Below are 18587 nucleotides of genomic sequence, written 5' to 3'. Positions count from 1 at the left end.
TCTCACGTGTCCGAAGCTCGTGTGACCAGGTAGCCTCTCTTCGCAGAAATTTCCACGTAAGAGTGTAAGACTAAACTGAGCCGCGTTTAAATTTCACACCCTCTGCATATATCAAATCATGCATCTAGAAACCAGACTTAGCTCCTAAGCAAATTAGTCCACGCGACGTATAAAACGAAACACGTAAGAAACAGAGTCTACAATCTCTTAAAAGGTCGCATATTCATATTTCATCGTCATTTCGTAAAGGAGCAATCGATCCAGAGCTCCTTTGTTCTTTTGTGGTTTGTAAGAGAGCGGTGGAGAAAAGAGCAATATGGGAAGAAAGCTCGACGCTTTGCTTGGAAGGAGCCAGAAGACCACAAAGTTGAAACCACTCCTCAGTCTTGCTCTCTCCCGCGTCGCCGTCCTCAAAACCCAGCGTCAGGCCAAGTGTAGCCAGTCCCGCTCGGATGTGCTCCAGCTCCTCCAGCTCGGTAACCATGACCGAGCTCTTCTTCGAGTAAGATCGAAATGATGTTGACCAAGTCATTGCATATATTGTCTCATTGACTTTGGATTGATGAGAGTTTGTTTTGATTGTTTGCAGGTTGAGCATGTGATCAAGGAGCAGAACATGCTGGATGTGTATGTCATGATCGAGCGTTATTGCAACCTCTTGATCGAAAGAGTTCACCTCATTGAACAAGAAAGGTATGTGATTTCTTTCACCAGTGTTTGCATTTGTGGTGTAGTCTTAGGCTGAGGTTTGATGGATCATTTCTTTTGTATATACAGGGAGTGTCCAGAGGAATTGAGGGAGGCAGCATCGAGTATGCTTTATGCTGCTTCGAGATGTGGAGATTTCCCGGAGCTTCAAGAGATTCGTAACATTCTCAGCGCTCGTTTTGGCAAGGAATTCACTGCTCGTTCCATTGAACTGCGCAACAATTGCGGAGTCAACCTTACCATGATCCAGAAACTGTCGACTAGGATGCCAACTAGGGAGAGCAGAATGAAAGTGCTTAAAGAAATTGCTTTCGATAATTCCATTGTTCTGAACCTAGAAGACACTTCTGGTTCCGTTGAGGTACGTGACTAAAGAAAAACAGGAATTGCTATTATTTGCTTTGAAATGAAATAAAATTATTCATGGCTGTGGCTCTGTGTGTGTGACGAATGCAGGATAAGAAGGTCCAGACACCACCTCACCCACTCGCCGGTTCAAGTGGCACAGCTGGATCAGCAGAAGTTTTGCAGGCTTTTAAAGAAGAGACGGAAAAAGATGATAAGTATTCTCAGAAGAAATACAAGGATGTGGCTCATGCAGCTCAGGCTGCTTTTGAGTCTGCAGCTTATGCAGCAGCAGCTGCAAGAGCAGCCGTGGAACTGTCCAGATCCGAAACTCATGATTCTGATGATCAAAACAGTCCTGGTCCTAAACGAGGCAAGTTATCTAGCAGATACGAGTCCTCAAAAACTGAATTTGGATCACAGAATGAGCACATCACTGTTCAGAATCAAGCTGAAGAATTGAAGAGGTCAGCATCTTCTTCAAGTTCAGATTCAGGAGGTGACACACTGGAGGTGACTCCTCCAATGTCCTCCGATGCCATAGGCCAACCCAGTCATTCAGGCAAGGTCACAGTTTTTGATGATAGTGACAATGAAGAAAGTACCATGGCCCTATCTCCAGAGAAAGTTCCTTCAAGGGTTCAATCTGGCATGAAGGTTGAGCCAGAGGGATCATCTAGAAGGCTAACATTAAACCTGGAGAAAGGACCATTCTCTCTGAGAAATAGATGGGTCCGTGGCCACTAAGAAGCATGGTGGTATTGTTTGTTATCTGCATGTAAGTTTTCTTAGTGTGCATTTCGCTATTAATTTCATTGTATTTGTCTCTCATTTGTTTTCTCATACTGTAAAACTTCATGTGATAAGTTTTGACGCTCTGTGATATTATTCTATGAAAAAGTTAATTGTTGTTGATACCAACCCAACCGGCGATTTCTTACAAGTCTTTCTTCTTTTTTAGAGCAAGAACAGTAAGACCTCGGGTGCTGTTTGTAGATGGACATGGATAGACAAATTTCCCCAAGTTAGGGTGTAGGTTACACAATCACTCTATATTTCACCAATCATATATCTATTTACACCAAAACATTTGCACAGATGAACATATTTTGTACGAAAGACAAGTGCGTTGACATGCTTAAGATTCAGAAACTGGCTCATAAATCATGAAGTATGAAAGAAGAGGTAACTCAAAGTTGGTCCTTTTCAGCTTAGCAAGACACCAAGAAAATGGTGTATGCCCGACACTAGGACTTGTGTCAAAACCCCTTAGATCTAGATTTCAGCATACTAATCACTTACAAAAGTTTCAGCATGTAACAGCAGTAAATTTAACCAACGGGGATACATAAACCTAAATGATAATCTCCAGAGTGCAGAATATACATAAGTAGACTATCCTTTGTTAAATAAACCAGGGAACTCATTTCTACCCTTTGACTATGCATAACTTCACCATAAACATCACCAGCCTCTAGGCCGCTTCTTACTCTTTGGCAGCAGGTCACTGAATGACTGAAGATTCACACCAACATCTTCATCATATTCAAGCCCAAGCTCTTCCTGCAATAACATAAGAGATTATTAAGACTAGAACATGGCAGAATCCATAAGCTTGAATAACAAAGTAGCCAACAAACCTTGAACTCCTTGATATCTTTAGGTGAATTTTCAGTTATAGTGTCCCAGAGATCTTTGAAGATCCTCTTACGCTTTCTCCACTGACTTATCTTCTCCGAGTACATTTGCTCAATAATCTTGCGGTCTTCAGGTTTGACCAAGGTAACTCCTCCTCGCAATTTCTCCAACTTGTCTTCCAGTTCCTTAACCTGATACAGAATTCAAAACTCCACAACTTCATCCATTTAACCCTAAACTCCACAATTTTTCTACCAGACACATATTTTGACCTAGTACAAGTTCAAACAGTCCCATTTAACCTACCTCCTTTCTCAGTTTGGTGTCTTTCTCCTTTATTTGTTCCAGGGTCAAATTTGACTGCAAAGCTTTAATCTCTGCAACAACAAGTGCATCATGAAACCGATAATCAAAATACCAAAAAACCAGCAACAGTTTTTGGAAAACATGGCAATGTACTATACAAGAGTATCAGTACCTCCCTCAACCTCGCTGATTGCCCTCTTTTGCTCAGCCAACTGTTCTTGCAGCTTCGCATTTGCATCCTTCATCTGGTTAAGCTCCTCACTGTTTGGAATATCAAACTGGTCTTGCCGAGCCAGGTATATCTTCTGCTTACCATACTCCTTGAACGAAATCTTTCCACCATCAGCAAGAGTATCCAGCGATTTCTGTATTGCCGTCTTCTTAAGGTTGAACTTTTGCAACGCATCCGCCACATTTTGAGAATTCAGTGGTTTATTTTGCTGAAGCAAAACACAAACGAGTAGACATCAAACATTAGGAAGGCAAAAGTACCTAATACAGATCTGAAAATTTCCTACAATTATTCCTTCATAGCAAAATTATGAGGCTAACAATTGAAACAACAGCAAGAACAAATTAAGCACAATCGGTTTATCGAAGAAGCTAGGTTTAGCTTAATCATCATAAATTCGAATCTCAAACCTCCCAAACAGACTAAAAATCAGAAAGAGGAAATAAGCAATTTTAGATCTGAAATGAAATCAGAAATCAATCGCAGAAACGAAGTATTAATTCTGAAACGAAAATAACTATTGAGATGAAATCTGAGTTTACCTCATTCACGAATCTGAGAACGATTGCTGCAAAGTTTTCACAAAGTAAAGAAACCAGAAGAGAACGATTATCGCTCAGTAAAAAATTTAATTGAAATCATATGAACTAAGTAGAGCCTCATAGATTGTAATTACCGTCTGTGTTATCGGATTTGGGCGCCATTGTTGGCGGGAAAAAGCTTCTGAAACCTTCGGCTTTCGCTTTGAAAATGGGAGGAGGAGCAGAGACCTGCTTTTGCTTTATATAAGCAGCTTCCCACTACGACGACGTCGTTTCGGTACTTCCCGGTGCCTTTGTAATTAGACGAATTTACCCTCGTATGAGAACTTTAATTTACAAAAACAACCAATCCTCTATTTTAGTGTAGAGAGGAAGCCACGCCACGCCGTTTTTCCATTCCCCAGAAACACAGATGGCCACCGTTACTACGACACCTCAGCTTCTGCTCTGCACCAACCGCGCCATTTTCGCAACCCGAACCCGATTCCGCAAACCCGACCCTGTAGCATTGGAAGCCCAAAAATGGTCTTCACAGTCACTCAGGGTCTCAAAGTTGAAGCCACTAGTTGTGTGCCACGCGGCGCGTCGGAAACCCACCACCGCTTTCCAACCGGAGACTGAAAATGAAAATTCCCGGCTACTGTTTCAGACTAGTCTCTGGGTTGCTGAAGCAGTCTACATTCTGTGGCTGTTTCTTCTTCCTTACGCTCCTGTGTGTGATTGTCCTTAAAATTTTACTGGGTTGTTTATTTTTTTAACTTCAATGAGTAACATTCGTATAGAGAATTATGGGTGTCAGTGATTTTGGTTTTCCTATTACTGCAGGGAGACCCAGTGTGGGCTATAAGTTCAGATACAGTGAATTCTCTTCTGGGCCTCTCTTTGAACTTCTTCTTTGTCTTGCCTCTTTTCAACTCTGGTATGATTTAAATCAGATGGGTTTGTGTCTCTTGGTATTAAAGTTCTGTTGATGATTCTGTGAATAATTTTTTGGCAGAGTAGTTGGTATTAATTTTATTGATGCCCCAGTTCTTCACCCGGTAAGAAAGTAAATTTGGTTACTTTTTACTGCCAATTGAAGCATTTGTTTTTTGGATTTGAATGGGCCAAGTTTGCTTCTTTTGGAATCAGATGTCTGAAGGGCTATTCAACTTTGTGATTGGGTGGACATTCATGTTTGCTCCTTTGCTTTTCACTGATGGGAAGAGGGACAGATACAAAGGGTCTCTTGATGTCTTATGGGGCTTTCAGATGTTCCTTACAAATAGTATGATTTCTTGTTTCCCAACTCTAATAGAGCACAAATGCAACTATCAATGCCAGATGTATGATACTAGTTTCCTGTCCATATAATATCAGAATTGGTTTTGTTTGGTCCTCGAAGGATATACCGTGTCGAAGTGCCTATGTAATCTGTATTTCACCTGAGAACTTTTTTTTCCCTTGGCCTAATATAGATACAATAGACATATGTGATTGCATGAAGGATAGAACGAATGGTCTTATGCATCTGTGATTTAAAGTTTGCTTGTAATGGGGGATGTTTAGAGTTCAGTTACTTTTTCCATCAATGACTGGCTTCTTGTATATGTGATGTGAGCAGCATTTTTGATACCTTACATGGCTATTCGGCTGAATGCACCTGAATCAGACTGCACTCCCAGCAAGCGCTCACAGCTTGGGGATGTGATGACCAACGGTGCTCCCATTGTCGGACTTGTTGGTGGAGGGATATGTCTGATATCTGCATTATGGGCACTTTATGGCCGAATGGACAGCAATTTCGGTGGCATTTCTGAGCGATGGGAGTTCTTGATCAATTATCTAGGATCCGAGAGGCTGGCTTATGCATTCATTTGGGATATAGTTCTCTATAGCGTCTTTCAGCCTTGGTTGATAGGCGATAATCTTCAAAATGTTAAGAGCGATAAGATTGGTATTGTAAATTACCTTAGATTTGTGCCAGTGATTGGCTTAGTTGCTTACCTTCTTTGTTTGAACCTTGATGAGGAACTGTAAATGTACTTTGTAGTTATGATGCAAGAATGAATAACAATGCAGCTCAGTGGATACGATTGCTTCTTGAACTTTTATATATTTCAAGAATCAAAGAGCAACATTAGGCTTCAGAATCGCCAAGATATTGTTCTGCAAGATAAACATGAAGTTTCCTTTATCTTTATCCTTACACAGAAAGACAAGGAGACGAAGATTCCTCAGTAAAAGCCAGTGGCCCAATAACATTTAACGCATTTCTTTTTACCACCATCTTCTTCCCAGAAATGGATTTCTCTTGCGTGAATCTGAGATGATTTGTTTTTTAGGCATTCTATATACGAGCAACTTCAGGCAGTTTGGTATAAAAAAGAAAAGGAACAAATATCGAGCTCTTACCGACTTGCTGCTGTAGATGATGTTCATGAATCATGAAATAAAATAAAGGGAAATGATGGAAAAGGTCACTTTAGAGAATGAAATGATAAAAAAGTCACCTAGTTTCCCACTTGATAAAAAGATCCATAATGAATTGTTAATAATATTAATTTAGTCATTATGAGTAATAAGGTAATGTTAAAAAAGGTTAATTTTTAGTTTTTTTGATTCCGATTCTGCCCTGGAAGACTTATGTACATAGATTCACCAACCTAAACCCTCACGCTCTCCCTCCTTGTCTCTCATTTTGCAAACCCTGCATTTCCCGAAACCCTAGAAATCTCTCTCTCTCTCTCTCCCCTTCGCCATTCTCATAATCTGCAAGTGTTCGCTTGCAGAAAGCTAATTTTGATTTCAATTCAATCAAATTTCTGCAATTGATTCGTTGATGATGGCCCACGGAAAAGTCAGTCTCGCTCAAGAACTCCTCCCCTCGCCGATCTTCTCCGCCACCAAAGGTTTGTGTTCTTCAGCTCCTCCTCTATCCTTATCTCTCCGCATCGCATTCGATTTCTTTCTTGTTTTTCTTCTCTTTAATTTTGTTCCACTCTTTGCTAGATCTTTATCTCTGTGGTTCTGGTATGCATTTGAAATTTTTGTTATTCCAGCCAATTTTGAATTAGGGCTGCTACCTCTAAAGATTATGCCGGTATATGGATTAAGAAATTGTTGGATGTTGTTATTGGTTTGCGTTTTGATTTTGATTTTGAGATGTCTCAGACTCGGAGATGGCACAGAGGGAAGAGTTCGAGATGAGCGTTGCAGGATCTGGAGAGGTAGAGCCATCGATCAGTTAGATCCTTGGAAAGCTTGACAGGTTCACGGAGATTGTGAGTGTTTTCGATTCTTCAATGTGGAAGGTGATATGACTTCCCTTTTTCTGTATTGAAATGGAAATATTGGTGTTTGATATCGAGTTGCTTCTTTTCAACTTCTGTAAAGTACAGTTTAACATATATTTTATCAAGTGTTGATACATCAAATAATGTTTGTCGCTCACATTGGTAGCTTCTCGAAACAGTAGTTGACCAACCATTATCTGGTTAGATTACAAGTGCTTTGTCTTGTGTTACTTCCCTCGATGACTGTTTATCAGTTCTTCATGTGTATTTTAATGGATAGATTCATGATGCATGTTGTGTATTTCAGGATTGGATGTGCCTCTGATTCTCCTGTATAGATCTAGGCTGTTGAGTCATACAGAGATCTTTTTTTTCCCCTCCGCTCCCCCAAAATGGAAAGAAACTTTTGAGGCTGGGCAAAATATGCCCATTCCTCGCATAATGGGTATGGCGACCCTCAAATTTTATATATTTCTATACCATTTCTCCAAGGGACAGTATATTACCTTCCCAATGAAGTGCTTCTCAATAGTATATGATTTGACGACTCCCTCTCCATTTTAGCTCTCTTTTTCCCCTAATTTCTGAATCAGGTCATGCTAAGCTATATGGCTGGCCTATGAATTCAAACGTTGAGCTTTACAGCTATATCATATCGTCCCAGTTAAGCTCGCTACTTGTAATGTTTCAGCTATGTTTGTTTTTCTATTTTGTTTATCATTGTTTCATCATCACTATGTGGGAAAGTAGTGACATTTGTAAGACATAATCACTATACCCTCGTCTCTATTGGATCTAACTGTTGTTGTGTTGTATGAGAACCACATTTAATTGAGTTTGTTTAAGCATATACGTAGTAATTCTTCTATTATAGTCTCCTAACAGGTACGAATTTCTAAAACAAAATTCAATTGCCCTGCACCATTGTCCAAAACTGACCATGTCTTTGGCCCTTCTGGGTCATTTTTGAAGTTTTCTCATAGAAGCAACAAAAGCCGGCTCTAACATTTATAATTCTGGTTGTGTGAAGATTATGAGCATACTTTAACGAAACATCCATAAAAAGCCGGCGGCTCCATATATGCTTTGTTTGAGCTATAAAATGAGAATGCAACCGGCATAAAATCCTTACGATTCAGTACTCTGATTTCGATCATTTGATCATTATGGTTTCTGGTTATATCCTGAAACTTACTATTGTCCTCACTCTTCTCTTGTTCCCTAGACTTTCTTTGGCCCATGGAGCCACTGCTGACACAAAGGTAATGAAGGAGAGGATCTACAGTCCTTTGGTTTATAGTTCATGCATCACGGTGTTAGAGAGCCAACATTTGTTCTCACTCTTTTAGAAACAAAACAGAGTACTATGAACACTTCTCCGAAAGATTCTTGCATTCGTATGGAGAAGCGTAGTTAATGAGCTATTATCATATGTTGCTCATATAGGATGAGGCTCCCTTTTACAAGGTCTTAAAATTGGAGAAAGGTGGTCTCTTTGGAAATGGCATCAAATGGAACTTTACCAAGTTTTTGGTAAACAAAGAAGGGAAGGTTGTGGAGAGATATGCTCCCGTGACAGCACCTCTCAAAATTGAGGTCAGTTGTTTTTTTTATTTTATTTTACCGTTTTGGTTTGAGCCAATATGGTTCTGATGATAATAGCTCACCTATATTTCTTTTGTATGTGCAGAAAGACATCCAGAATCTATTGGAATCTTCTTGAGTATCAAGGTTTGACAGGTTTCCTTAAGAAAGGATTACTATTTAGTTGCGTTAGTGTAGTTGCATTAGTGTGAACCTTTTACTTTCTCGTGAAACCAATTCCTAGGTACCGACATTTGGATCTTAAATCTTGTGTCCCCATTACTACAAATCATCATTGCCATGACATCCTTTCGTTAATAGAATGGTTCAAATTATTTTAAATAGAAATATAATTGCACTGCTAGATAAGGGGTTGATTAGATGAAACTTGCAACTGCTGGACTTGTTTAGTTAAATTCTCTACAACAGTAGTTGTACACTTAGCTTTCACTTCAAAGTTCTCTTGCTGTTTCATATAGTATTGTGTGCACGATTAATCTTGGGTAGTCAGGGGCTCTATGGTCCAATTTGTTGTTTAGACAAAGTATTCATTCTTGTTTTCAGTAATTGAGTATTTGAATGACCACACCTTCAAATAACCCTCTTTGCCGTAACCAGCCCTTATTTTGCATTTTTTTTTTCGTTATTGATGTATTGAGTAGACACTAAATATATACTAGGTTTGATGCTGAAATATGCATATAGGCTGAGATATTCATGTCAGTTACATCCAATTCAGGGCACTGGTTAAGTCACTGGCCATGTCACAATCATGAACATGTAACTGATCATGTAATTGTCAAAGTCACTGACGATTTTCTCATTTTCACAATTTTGTACAGGATCTACAGACAGAAGACATGGGGCGGGTTAAAGAAAACATAGGGAAGAAAGTGAAAAGAAGATTATGAAGAAGAAGCAAAAATTCCAACGAGGAAGAAAAAGGATATGAAGAAGAGTAGCAAGGACATACGAAATTTTAGAAATTTGTTTAGGGCTTAGGATAGTGACTTGGCCAATTGTAAACTCTAGGTTACTAAATCAATTAGTTTTTTTATATCTTTTTATGGTGTCACTATTATATCTTCTTAATGCAACATTACTTTTATATATCTTTTGTGTCAATTCGAGTTTTAGGCATCTTTTGAATTTACCAAGTCATTGTCACTGTTAATCACATGTCACTAACCAAGTAACTGACTATGTCACTAATTAAGTAACTGTCAATAGCCAAGTCACAAGTTAATAGCAAAGTCACTGTTAATCACATGTCACTAACTAAGTAACTGACCATGTCACTAACCAAGTAACTGTCAGTAGCCAAGTTACAAGTTAATAGTCAAGTCACTGTTAATTACATGTCACTACCTAAGTAACTGACCATGTCACTAACCAAGTAACTCTCAGTAGCCAAGTCACAAGTTAATAGCTAAGTCACTGTTAATCACATGTCACTAACCAAGTAACTGACCATGTCACTAACCAAGTAACTGACAATGTCACTAACCAAGTAACTGTCAGTAGCCAAGTCACTGTTAATCACATGTCACTAACCAAGTAACTGACCATGTCACTAACCAAGTAACTGTCAGTAGCCAAGTCACAAGTTAATAGCCAAGTCACTGTTAATCACATGTCACTAACTAAGTAACTGATCATGTCACTAACCAAGTAACTGTCAGTAGCCAAGTCACAAGTTAATAGCCAAGTCACTGTTAATCACATGTCACTAACCAAGTAACTGACCATGTCACTAACCAAGTAACTGTCAGTAGCCAAGTCACAAGTTAATAGCCAAGTCACTGTTAATCACATGTCACTAACTAAGTAACTGACCATGTCACTAACCAAGTAACTGTCAGTAGCCAAGTCACAAGTTAATAGCCAAGTCACTGTTAATCACATGTCACTAACTAAGTAACTGACCATGTCACTAACCAAGTAGCTGTCAATAGCCAAGTCACAAGTTAATAGCTATGTCACTGTTAATCACATGTCACTAACCAGGTAACTGACCATGTCACTAACCAAGTAACTGACCATGTCACAGGTCACTTTTCATGTCAATGACCATGTCACTGTTATACATGTCACTGGCCAATGACCCAAGTAGTTAGTGAGGTCACTGGCCAAATCACTGTTAACCTCAAGTCACTTTTTTTGTTTTTTTTCAACCACATAACATGAACACAAAGACATGATATTGGTTTATGCTTAAGAAAGACTAACATAATAATTAGCAACTCTGTTTACAGCTTTAGTATAGCTAAAGTAGCAAATACATAACACAAAATCAGAAGACAAAGTCTTGCCAAAACGTTCTCCTATAACAACATTCATTGGAAACAAAGAAAACTATCTTCCTCCGGAATCTCCAAGGCAAACCGAACTCCTTGGCCTTCATTATCTTAAGCCTGTAAAGAAACTCCCCCAGAAACTCCCATATTACAGACCATAATTAAACACTTGCTTATTTAATGCAGTTCAGTCTCAAATCAAGCATGTGCAGGTAGCAGCTGAGGCATGAAAGCCAAGTCTAGTGAGACAAGGAGTTCCCCACATCGATCACAAACCGATACCTGACATCTGATTTGGCAAGTCGCTCCATAGCTGTGTTAATGTAGTCCATTTTAATTAGCTCGATTTCGGAGGTAATATTGTGTTTGGCACAAAAGTCAAGCATCTCCTGCGTCTCTTTTATCCCTCCAATGTCGCTTCCACCAACGAGCTTCCTCCCTAAAAACATGACAATTTGATCCTTTTGAGCATTAGTTCATGCTTTATATATACCTTAAGAAAACCTTGGCAAGCAACTTAATGACCTATCTTTATTCTCAGTAGAAAGAACATGGAATTTGCAATTGAACAAGTTTATTTTAGACTTTATAGTGACTGTGATTTTAAAAGAGGGAAAGAAAAACAGAACATATAGAATATATCGTTAGTTGTTGTATACGCATACCCAGAACCAATGGAAATATAGGCAACTCCAGTGGCTTATTAGGCAAACCCAGCAGGTGGAATGTTATTCTGAATGTTCTCTGATAGGAGTTGTATACCAGAAGACCCTACTCAATACACAAGTATAAAACTTACAAACACATAATAGAAAAAGGTATAAAAACATATATATATATATATATATATATATAAGGAAAACAATAAGACGCATGGGATTGCATGAATTACTAGCATATGTTTCATAGGTATTACCAGCATAGTTGGATATATTGTAAAGAATTCACCATTGTGTTCTGAGACTTGGTGTCCATAGTGAGCATCTTTAGAGAAATTTTCCGTAGATAATCTGACTAGAAACCGAGAGGTCGAAACAAAAGTTAGATCACATTGCTACCTGCACAGTGCACACCAACAAACAATAGATATCTAAGTCACTGCATACAGAATATGTACCTGACTTGTGGCAGCCACATAAATCTTTTCCTCAAACCTAACAGCAATTTTCTTGAGTTCATCTTCACTAGATCGAGTAAGGAATATGCCTCTTCAATGTATCCATTCTTCACATACAACAAATTCAAAAGCCATTATTAACATACAACAAAAGCGAATTCAAGATGAAGCCACCAATGAACTCGAAATTTCAGCATACTAACATCTTAATGACAATTCTTTGCCGCGAATCCACCTGCAATTGGCACCTCCAATCTCCTGCATCCATTGCAGGCTCTCCACCTTGAGGAGGACTCCCACTGTTTGTATCCATCAACCTAACCAAGCCAAAAAATGTCAAAGAAAACAATAGAATATCGAATACCAAGTTCAAAGAAACCCTGCCAAAAGAGCTAAAATATTCTACACAAGTTGCTAAGTTTGGTTGATAAAAGTGATTCTTCATTCAGAAAACATATCTATTTAAGCTAGAATCCATTCCATGAATTCAATTATCCAAAGAAAAAGCCTGCAATTCACATGGAATCGAAAACCCAACAAAGTTCAAGAACAATCAGTGCAACAAAATTCAAAAGTTGCTAACTTTGATAGATGAAAATGACTCTTATTTATACAGTTCCTGAATTCAACTCTACAAAACCAACGCTGGGAAACAACATAGAATCGAAAACTCCACAAAGTTTGAGGATGATCGGAGCAAGAAAATTAACGATGATGATGGAAATGTTTACAGAAAACCAAAATTATTCAGAAGCTTACAAACAGTGACGAGAAGACGATCAGCAAAGAGATTGAAAATAACAATACCGTTTTCTTGGAGGGATTTGAAGATAGAAAATGGTTGAGATAGTGATCAGCAAGCTTTCTGATTAAAAGAGAGAGAAAATTTGAGCTCAAAAATGAAAAGCTCAAAAACGAACCCGAACCTGAGGAACTCCCGAAGCAACTCCCGGAAATACGCTCTGCCGCTACCAAATCTCTCCAAATCCACAGAGCCGATTCAAAGCTCCCGCTCCGGCAAAGAATGCAGAAACGACGTCGTAGGGGACCGGACCTACTGGACGCCATGGGGGGGAGAGAGAGAGAGATTTTGGTAAGGGTCGAGTCCGAATGGATTCAGACGGGCTTGGGTAACGACAAGGGAAAAGAGAGAGAGAGAGAGAGAGCTGCCAGTGGCAGCTTTGGTAATTAAACTTAACTTTAGTGGTAGGGTGTTAATAGATGACCTTAATTATCATGGGGACATTTGTGGTGATTGGATTATTATAAGATACTTTAAAATGACCTCTTTTATCATTGTCCCATAAAATAAAACTAAAAAATTGTTGTCAGAAAGAGAGAGGTGTGTAGACTAGAAAACAAGAAGTTTTTAATTAATGTAATAAAATAATGACTTACTTTTCTTTTCGCAGACCAAACGAGGCCTAAGTATTTAATAACAGATTAGAAATTAGGCTAAAATTAAATGTTGTATTATTTGTAGTCTAAATTTGGTGACGTTATAGGCTGGCTTCGGTGTTTGTATGTTAGATGTTACCATTGCTACCCATCCATCCTTTTCGGAACAAGCCCATAAGTGCTCCAAAATCAAACATATCCCGAGTACGTTAGTGGTGTTTATGTATGAAGTAATCCACTGTTGGTTTATTCCATCTTTGGGAGTATCCAAGCCTCCAAGGTCTATTTGCTGAATAATACTGTTTACTACAAATAGTCTTTGTTAGTTGTCACTACTTCTCTTTGCATAAACTTTGTCCCCTTGGTACTCTGTAGTTCATTTGGAACTGAAAAAGATCTAGGAAGCACTTCAGCATAAGTACCTCAAAGAGCATGGAAAAGCCGCTTTTTGTGAGCTTCAAAGAGGACGAGTATGAAAGAGAGAGCAGCAGAAATATGTGCTGTTTCAGTTTCTTGGGCCAAAAGGTAGTCAAGTTTGGGGAAGATGTACTTGATTTTGCTCTCAAAGCTTGGGAAATGGGTCGCTCCGATCCCAGAAAAGTCATCTTTGCCATCAAAATGGGACTGGCGTTGTCCATTGTTTCCTTGCTCATATTCTGGAAAGAATCATTCCACGATATCGATATTGGTCAGTACTCGATCTGGGCTATCCTCACTGTCATTGTCATGTTCGAATTCAGCATAGGTACTGTTACATTTGACTAAGACCCTTTGAACAATATTTGAGTTCATGTTTTATTTTACTCACTAGTTATAGTATTAAACTTTCTTAATGCAGGAGGGACTTTCATCAAAGGATTTAATCGCGGGCTAGGAACATTGGTTGCTGGAATCCTTGCTTTCTGCTTCGCCGAGCTATCTCTGCTGGCTGGAAATCTGGAGGAAGTTGTTATTGTCATAAGCGTTTTTATAGTTGGTTAGTATTAGTTTTTCCCGGCCAACTTGAACAGGAAATTAATACTTGATTTTCTATGTCACCACTTTTCTAATTACTCTGCTTCTCTTTTTGTGACGACTAGGATTTTTTGCATCTTACTTGAAGCTGTACCCAACAATGAAACCCTACGAATATGGCTTTCGAGTTTTTGTGTTGACATACTGCATTCTTATGGTTGCTGGGAATAGAACAAGGGAATATAAGGAGGCTGTCACGACTCGTTTAGTGCTTATTGCAGTGGGTGCTGCTGTGTGTTTGTTTGTTAACATATGCATATGCCCAATATGGTCAGGAGAGGATCTGCATAACTTGGTGGTCAAAAATTTCAAGGAAGTTGCTACTTCATTAGAAGGTATACATACAAGTACTTTCCTTGGTGAAATTCTAGTAAATGATACTTGCTAATTAGGTTTCTTTGCTTAGGGTGTGTTAATGGTTACCTGAAATTCGTTGAATATGAGAGGACCCCATCGAAAATTCTCACACACCAAGCTTCAGATGATCCATTGTACAAGGGCTATAGATCAGTGATGGAGTCTAAAAGCCAAGAAGAAACTCTGGTGTGTATGATTTCTCCAATTATGTTCTTGTGATTGTTTAGACAGTTGAAATAATGGGTTTGGTTTATGTTCTTCACATATGCAGTTGGGGTTTGCAATCTGGGAACCACCTCATGGCCGATATAGAATGTTGAATTATCCTTGGAAAAACTATGTCAAAGTGAGCAGTGCATTGAGGCATTGTGCATTCATGGTCATGGCACTACATGGATGTCTTCTTTCTGAAATACAGGTAAAGTTTTTATGAGATAAGCTTTCTTGAAAAACCAAAAAGAGTACTGTATGGTGAGAAATTGCCTCGAAGTTAACTGTCGGTGTCTTTAGTGTCCTTTTACACTGCATCTATTATTTGGATGTATGCATATGCAGCTTCCTGCACACTGAGTTTTGCATCTCTAAGCTTGTGATCTTGTACACTGCAGGCCCCAGCGGAAAAGAGACTGGTCTTTCGTACGGAGCTCCTGCGGGTCGGAGCAGAAGGTGCAAAAGTTTTGAGAGAGCTTGGGAAAAAGATCGAGAAGATGGAAAAGTTAGGCCCCGGAGACATACTGAAAGATGTTCATGAGGCAGCAGAGAACTTGCAGAAGAGTATAGACCATAGATCATACATACTGGTCAATTCAGAGAGTTGGGAAATTGGAAGACGACCTAGAGAACAAGAAGATGCTGAAAATGTTTCAGATTCTAAGGACAGTGAAGATATGAATTTAGGATTTAAGTCCTTGAGTGAAACTGTGCTTGACCTGGGGTCAGTTTCTGCAGCATGGACACCTTCTGCAACACAAGGTGCTTCCTCAGAATGCGTGTTTAGGAATCAACCATCTTGGCCACTGCGACTCCCATTTGATGGTGCTGGAGTCAGCAAGGAAGAGAATTGCAGAACATATGAAAGTGCAAGCGCCTTGTCCTTGGCCACATTTGCTTCGCTTCTGATTGAATTTGTTGCGAGGCTTCAAAATGTGGTTGATTCGCTTGAAGAACTTGGTGAGAAAGCAAAGTTTAGGGAGCTGATTCTCAACACACCGCCTACAACGAAGAAATCTTGGATTTGTTGTTTCATTTGATATGGTAGATAGTTACACTTTGGTTCAAAAATAAGGCCCCAACTGATCAGCTTGTACCAAGCAGCTATTGATCTAGTTACACTTTCCAATAAAATACTGTTCTGAAAATATTTTGGCAAGGAAATGCAAAAAGAACCTAATCATTGATTCATTCCACATATAATAGGTCAGAATTTGAATATACTGATTTCTAAGTCGAGCCATTTGCTTGCACACTGGACAAAATCTGGCCAAATCAGAAACTGAGCCAACACTTAATAAATTAACGAGATAAAGCAGAAGGTTTGGGACGCACTTCCGAACACTACCGAACCATCCGACCAGAGTTTGAACAGATTACACACGTCCAACAAGCAACCCATCTTTTGAGCTTATATATCACACACCCACCTCAGAATATCTAAGATTTTGAGCCCTTGGATTTCTTGGATTTCTTTTTTGAAGGTACTCCAGATCCTGCAAGATATGCTTCTGGATTTACGTTCTCAATCAACTTTTGATTTCCGTACTCTCTTGCTTTTTTCTGCAAAACGACCAGCACATGCATCAACAGAAGAAATAGGCAAAGAGAAACCAAGGCCCAGAAAACACTTAGACTGCAAGTCACTTGTCAACATGTTTTCAAGCAATCATTGATCACCATGTGTTTTTTAAAAACTGCCTTACTTTAAGTCACGCATCATGTTTTTCAGTTTTTCTCAAGATGATCACTGATCAACATTCACTTTTTAAAAATCCCTTAAGTCATTATATTAATGTTCTATACGTAGCAACCAGACTACTTGGACAATCGATTATTAGACCCCAAGAAAAGAAAAAGGGAAAAAAAAAAAAAGACATGAGTTCATTATATTATTTACCTTCAGAGACGTGGCCAGGGCAGCAACATCTTTGTTACCGTCATCTGATTTGTTATGCTGTATTGCAGGCTCCTGATTTAAGAAAGAGAACAATTAATTACACAGCATGGGAACGAGAACGTATAATAAGTTATAGCAAATAACACCAAAACAAAGGTAGAAGTGTTGAGCATATATGTCTTATGACTCCTCTACCTCTGGAGGAACAAAAGCAGCTTCTCTTTTTCGCTTATTTTCTGCTGTTTTTCCAGCTTGTCTCTCCTGCTGCTCTTTCCACTTCTTTTCCGATTTTACTTTGTCACTCAGAAAGTATTCTCCAGTTGCCAATTGTATGTCAACCTAAAATATTCACATAGCATTGTATAGGCAGATCATTTACATATATCATTTTGTGTAAGCACTCAACAAAGAGAATAACACTTTCAAGAAATAATTATGCAAAGAAAAAACAACCAAAATGTTCTTGTTATTGACAGAAAATATCAATAAAACCTCAAAAGTAATTTACACAGTGAGGCCGAAGCAACAGCCAAAATCTCTATAAAAACTAAACTGCAAATTTGAGGTGACAAATACAGTGTTCATCCAAATTCATTTTATAAAGGGGATGAAGAAAAAGCAGGCGGACAACAAACAAGTGAAAATAAATAAAGAAGAAAACAGAGTGCAAGCAATCATGTTCTAGGGTAAAATATGCAAATTAATCCTCTATCAATAACTGTGACAGGGACAGCTTCATGTACAGAAAATTGTTGTCTTACAAGTTCCTAGTCAGGGAACACTTCTAACCAAAGCTATCACTTCCAGAAGATAGCAATATTATCTTTGTTGAAGTTAATGAAGTTAATTGTCAATTTTATGCAGAATCTTAGGAAGAGCACAGGACATGAAATGATAAAAACAAACACATCAGTACGCAGAACCCTTGAAGGAAGAAAGAAACTATACCAATATAAGAGTGAACCAATTACCTTGCTTGGTGGTTGAGGAGGTGGTATGGGTGTATATTCTGGCTTCTTCTTTTTACTTTGCTTAGGTTTGGGTTGATTAACATTTTTCCTGGAGGGAGAGAGAGTTCAGGAATATCTAAATAAACACCTAACACAAAAATAACCATTATGGACATATACACGCTTTGCAACAAATGATAGAGATGCCATACTTCATGAACTTTGGAAGAAATCTGTCCCAGTTCTCCTGTGCAAGTGTTGGATCCTTTTCAAGTTCTTTCCTCACCATGAGAATCTAGTTATCAGGAATGGACACAGAAAAAATTATTGACATTGATTCATTTAAAGATCTTCAGGTGGACCCTGTAATTTTGCAAAGTGAAAAAGCAATGTTGCTAAATCATAAAATAGTAGTCACCTTGATATGAAATATCGGATGCATTTTATTCTCAATGCAGTCTTCCACAATCCTCCTAACTGTCTTTAATCCTTTAAATGAACCCATTGAAGCAACAGTGTTTCCCTGTTTATTGACAAGCCAAATTTTATATACAAAATCCATGATCTACACTTCAAGGGGAACCAAAAAAAGAATTTGCAATCTGACGATCAAAATGAAAAGGAATAGTAGCACTTACTTGTATCAGAATATAACAGCCTGTCAGTATTTCCAGGGCCTGCATCCAAAATTATATTGGTAAAAATAAAAGAAAC

General features: G+C 38.7%; 5 protein-coding genes and 1 long non-coding RNA gene across 8 annotated transcripts in view; 3 read left to right on the top strand and 3 right to left on the bottom strand.

Annotated features, from left to right (window-relative positions):
• Positions 1-160: 160 nt before the first annotated feature.
• Positions 161-1974, top strand: LOC133708361 (uncharacterized). Its single transcript, XM_062133816.1, has 4 exons — positions 161-502; positions 590-693; positions 778-1069; positions 1165-1974. The coding sequence occupies exons 1-4, from the start codon at positions 317-319 to the stop codon at positions 1798-1800; spliced, it is 1218 nt and encodes a 405-aa protein (XP_061989800.1). The 5' UTR covers positions 161-316; the 3' UTR covers positions 1801-1974.
• A 232-nt stretch (positions 1975-2206) lies between these two features.
• LOC133708363 (homologous-pairing protein 2 homolog) lies at positions 2207-3969 on the bottom strand. Of its 2 annotated transcripts, XM_062133820.1 has the most exons (6): positions 3906-3969; positions 3772-3797; positions 3170-3437; positions 2998-3068; positions 2694-2882; positions 2207-2616 (listed from the first exon to the last, which is right to left on the bottom strand). In XM_062133820.1, the coding sequence occupies exons 1-6, from the start codon at positions 3931-3933 to the stop codon at positions 2518-2520; spliced, it is 681 nt and encodes a 226-aa protein (XP_061989804.1). In that variant the 5' UTR covers positions 3934-3969; the 3' UTR covers positions 2207-2517. The 2 variants fall into 2 exon arrangements, with proteins under 2 accessions (XP_061989804.1, XP_061989803.1); XM_062133819.1 differs by having other exon boundaries at positions 2207-2882.
• Positions 3970-4179: 210 nt separating this feature from the next.
• On the top strand, positions 4180-5843 carry LOC133708362 (uncharacterized). The gene is made up of 5 exons (XM_062133817.1): positions 4180-4483; positions 4597-4690; positions 4774-4811; positions 4903-5038; positions 5375-5843. The coding sequence occupies exons 1-5, from the start codon at positions 4184-4186 to the stop codon at positions 5788-5790; spliced, it is 984 nt and encodes a 327-aa protein (XP_061989801.1). The 5' UTR covers positions 4180-4183; the 3' UTR covers positions 5791-5843.
• A 6016-nt stretch (positions 5844-11859) lies between these two features.
• Positions 11860-12360, bottom strand: LOC133709150 (uncharacterized). Its single transcript, XR_009846155.1, has 3 exons — positions 12248-12360; positions 12045-12151; positions 11860-11941 (listed from the first exon to the last, which is right to left on the bottom strand). It is a non-coding gene; the product is annotated as an uncharacterized LOC133709150 (long non-coding RNA).
• A 1331-nt stretch (positions 12361-13691) lies between these two features.
• On the top strand, positions 13692-16080 carry LOC133710886 (aluminum-activated malate transporter 9-like). Of its 2 annotated transcripts, none has more exons than XM_062137020.1 (6): positions 13692-14130; positions 14281-14418; positions 14522-14791; positions 14863-14999; positions 15085-15231; positions 15422-16080. In XM_062137020.1, the coding sequence occupies exons 1-6, from the start codon at positions 13875-13877 to the stop codon at positions 16061-16063; spliced, it is 1590 nt and encodes a 529-aa protein (XP_061993004.1). In that variant the 5' UTR covers positions 13692-13874; the 3' UTR covers positions 16064-16080. The 2 variants fall into 2 exon arrangements, with proteins under 2 accessions (XP_061993004.1, XP_061993003.1); XM_062137019.1 differs by having other exon boundaries at positions 13693-14187.
• Positions 16081-16183: 103 nt separating this feature from the next.
• LOC133711141 (KRR1 small subunit processome component homolog) overlaps positions 16184-18587 on the bottom strand; it is a 13593-nt gene continuing 11189 nt past the window's right edge. The window contains exons 3-9 of the mRNA XM_062137307.1: positions 18512-18552; positions 18292-18396; positions 18086-18168; positions 17895-17982; positions 17119-17262; positions 16924-16995; positions 16184-16586 (exon numbers count right to left, since the gene is read on the bottom strand). Of these exons, the coding sequence (XP_061993291.1) occupies positions 16464-16586; positions 16924-16995; positions 17119-17262; positions 17895-17982; positions 18086-18168; positions 18292-18396; positions 18512-18552 (656 nt within the window). The 3' untranslated portion in view covers positions 16184-16463. The remainder of the gene's footprint in view (positions 16587-16923; positions 16996-17118; positions 17263-17894; positions 17983-18085; positions 18169-18291; positions 18397-18511; positions 18553-18587) is intronic.

Source organism: Rosa rugosa, chromosome 5, assembly GCF_958449725.1.
Source record: "Rosa rugosa chromosome 5, drRosRugo1.1, whole genome shotgun sequence".
Classification (NCBI taxonomy): domain Eukaryota; kingdom Viridiplantae; phylum Streptophyta; class Magnoliopsida; order Rosales; family Rosaceae; genus Rosa; species Rosa rugosa.
This window is presented reverse-complemented; position numbering and strand designations above follow the sequence as displayed.